A 3,404-nucleotide genomic window follows, 5' to 3' on the forward strand; every position below is an offset into this window, starting at 1 on the left:
TAAAGAGAATTTTAGTGTATAAATACTGGAATAGATGTAAGTGATGAAGAAGAGTCAATACAACAGACAGACTCAGTTCTCAGCACTCCAGGAAACTGGGTATTCTGTATTAGCTCCCCGAGTTCAAGACCAGCCTAGTTTACAGTGATATCTCAAAACAAAAGCAAAACAAAAACAGAACAATGAGGTGGTACACAATTTTGGTGAAAAATACTGAGGCAAACTGATGACTGTTGAAAACTCCCACTTTCAAATGCCAGCATACACCTCTAAACACAGTATGTGGAAGACGAATACAGGAGGTCATAAGTTCCAGACCAACCTGGATTGCATAGCAAGACCTTTAAAAACCAAAGGGTGATAAAAGAACACACATGCTTGACATTAGAGAAGGTTTTTCTTTTTACATTAAAACCAAAACCAAACTTAAAATTTTATGTTTAATTATATGCGGCTGTGTGGGCTGTTGGGCACTGTCTCAAACAGGTATAAATACACCAATTTCATAGACCAAGTGGGGAAAAAGAAACCTATGCTTGGCCCTTTTAGCTGTCTTGTATAAATCAGTCACTTATAATACAACCAGGTACATACAAGCAGGTGATTGTGATGCTTGGGATACATTTGTTGTGTTTTTAAGAGAGTTGTTTTCTCCACCTTTGAGGTTATAATGAACACAGTCACCACAAGTAAAGTCAGAAGCAGGACAGAGAACCCTCTCTGGTTTGGTCCCTGGTCATCACTAAAATTAAATTCAAATAAGAACATAAATTTTCTTTTAAAAGGGGGTGGGCAGGGCCTTGCATGTTTGGACTCTTCTCCCCTCCCTTGCTGCAGATTCCCTCTGTGGCTTTGGTGGTGAATAGCTCATGTCATTGTGGGTGGCACTGTCCCGTGAGAGCGGGCGAGTCTGCTTCTCTAGGTGAAGGGGACCACAGGGAGCGTCTAGGACGGGAAGTGCCTGGATCACAGTTGCTGCTCTCTGGACATCCTCCCCAGTCCTTGGCCTGCTGTAGGAACACGCCCTCACCATCTCCAGCTCCCTGCTCGCCCACAACTGCCTCGTTTGCTCTCCGCATCTTTTCCATCCTCCTCTTCGTCTCTGTCAGCTGCTGGTCCCCCTTTCTCTCATTAGCATCCCCCTTGGCAGGTGCTTCTCTGCCATCCTGTGTCTTCTTCCTGTCATTGATGGTGACCTCAGCACTGGTGTCCACAGCATGTCTGACCATGAATGGGTCAAAGTTCAACGTCATTGGTAAAAAAGCAGCAGAGGAGACAGGTGGTCTGTGGCGGCAGGGAGTGGGGAGCCAGGACCAGGGAACGATGTAAAGATGAGTTTTCAATCAGTGAAAGGCTTGGTTTTTATTAAAGAAGAAAGACGGTGGTGGTTTACAAGAACTGGCATCAATGAATTTTTTTGGCAACTACCGGAGGAACATTTACTTTAAGGATCACTAAAGGTCCCGTGATTTATAAAGCAGGTATTCTGACTCCTTTGGAACTCCTTGAAGCAGATTAAACCAAAACAACTATTGTGATTGTTAGAATGAAAACTGGAAAAAAAAAAAACAAAAACAAAACGAAATGCCAGATCTGCTGACTAGATTCGCTGGTTGCCTGGCCTCTCACCACTCAAGATCTTTGGGTGTGCAGATCTTCAGGGGCCTGCCATCTACCCCAGTGTAGAAATAAGGCCAAAGTGCACCATGAGGACAGTCCCTAAACCTGTACAGAAGGGACTTATCACGTAAATTGTAGAACGAAACCTCATGTATTTCGGAGTCTAAAAATATTCCAACCCTGTTGGGGTTTACCTTTGGCAGAAGACAGATTGACTTATGGCCCAATGCGATGTAAGTTTTCCCTTTGTATAGCCCAACTCCCCGAAACCTCTTATGCACTGAGAACGGTCGATTTCCACTATCGCTCCTGACACTTCTCCTGGGGAAGGGCTCTTGGCAAATCCCTAGGAGCCACTGATGCTTGTTCTCCACGTCTACCTCCCAGTACTGTCTGCCGGAACTGTACCCCTCAGACCCCAGAACAACGGGGATCCCGCAAAACCTTCTGTGGCTACGCGGTACCCTTTGCGTGATCACAAATCGCGCAATTTTTTTATCTTGTGAGATCTTAAGTTGATAGTTCGCTGTTTCAGGATCCAGAAGTACATCCACGTGAAATCGCTTAATGATTCTGTCCAAGCCTGAATACTGTGGAGGAAACTGGTAGCCATACTCTGACGGCCGAAGCGAGAAGGATGCAGGGCGTTTTAAGGCTTTGTATCTCCTGTAGGAGTCCTTAACACTTGCTAGCAAGTCCAGTTCTGACTTTACACAGTTGTTCCTTACCTCCGCCAGCAGATGCTTCAATGAAGTGATGTGATCTGAGAATTCTTCTATGTTGGCCTGCATTTTGGATAATCCAGTTAGCTCTTCATTTTCTAACTCCTCAAGAATGCTCTCTCGTTGCTCCCTAAGAAACAACCAGTATTGTTGGTATTCAGATGTCAACTCTTCTCTTCTGCGGTCTGCCCTTTTCTTCAGTTCTAGCGATCTTTTCCTTTGGGTGGCAAGGACTTTCTCAGCCGACTCTACTTTCTCCCTCCAGAGCTTAATGTAATCCTCTATTTGTTTCCTATGACAGAGGGTGGCATACTCCATGGGCAAAACTATGTGACATGTGGGAATGGGGGAGCAAACCTCTTGGTCCTGCCCACGGGAAAGGGCCAAAGGCTCCGCCTCTCTGGAACATTCTCCTATCTGCCTTTGCCTCCGGCCCTTTCTTACAGGGAGCCACTTAGCAACTTCAGTGAGTTTGCTCAGTTGCTGATTACTCTGAAAATTCCTTTCTGAACAATTAACGTGGCAAACAGGGCAGGGGAAATTATCCTTTAGATCCTTCCAGAACGCACTAATGCAGGAGAGGCAGAATTTATGCCCGCACTCGATGGTCACTGGGTTCTTGAAGTTCTCCTTACATATGGGACAGTGGGTCTCTGCTGGGAGGTCAGCCTGCCCTGCTTCAAGCTCCCCAGAGCCTGTGCAAGGCGGCACAGAGGTTGTAGAAGACATGTTACTTCTGGAAGGCCTGCTTCTCTGCATTTTGAAACTAGCAAGCTCTCTGGTCCTCCCTGAGATGTGAAGACCGAGCAGCTTTTAGGCTCACTGCCTTGTTGACGCCGGCTTCTGCAAACTTGGTTAACCCGATATACCTTACAGCAGAGAGGGCAGACAGAGTCCGGAGCCCAGGACTACTGCGTATTAGAACCCATTAGTGAGGCTGTTGCTTTCCCTGCTCAAGGAAGTTTTCTTGTTCAAGAAAGTTGTTTCACATCCAAGAAAATAAATCCTTCCTATGGGTAAAATAGGACAGGAGATTAAAAATCAGACTGTGTTATCAGCACT

The 3,404-nt window shown here is 45.8% G+C and overlaps 1 protein-coding gene across 1 annotated transcript; it reads right to left on the reverse strand.

The window, feature by feature from the left end:
- Positions 1-1,625: 1,625 nt before the first annotated feature.
- LOC101981609 (tripartite motif-containing protein 60-like) lies at positions 1,626-3,071 on the reverse strand. The gene has a single exon (XM_005367771.1). It carries the CDS (start codon positions 3,069-3,071, stop codon positions 1,626-1,628), a length of 1,446 nt encoding a protein of 481 aa, XP_005367828.1.
- Between the last annotated feature and the right edge of the window lie 333 nt (positions 3,072-3,404).

This window comes from Microtus ochrogaster, unplaced genomic scaffold (assembly GCF_000317375.1).
Source record: "Microtus ochrogaster isolate Prairie Vole_2 unplaced genomic scaffold, MicOch1.0 UNK23, whole genome shotgun sequence".
Taxonomy (NCBI): domain Eukaryota; kingdom Metazoa; phylum Chordata; class Mammalia; order Rodentia; family Cricetidae; genus Microtus; species Microtus ochrogaster.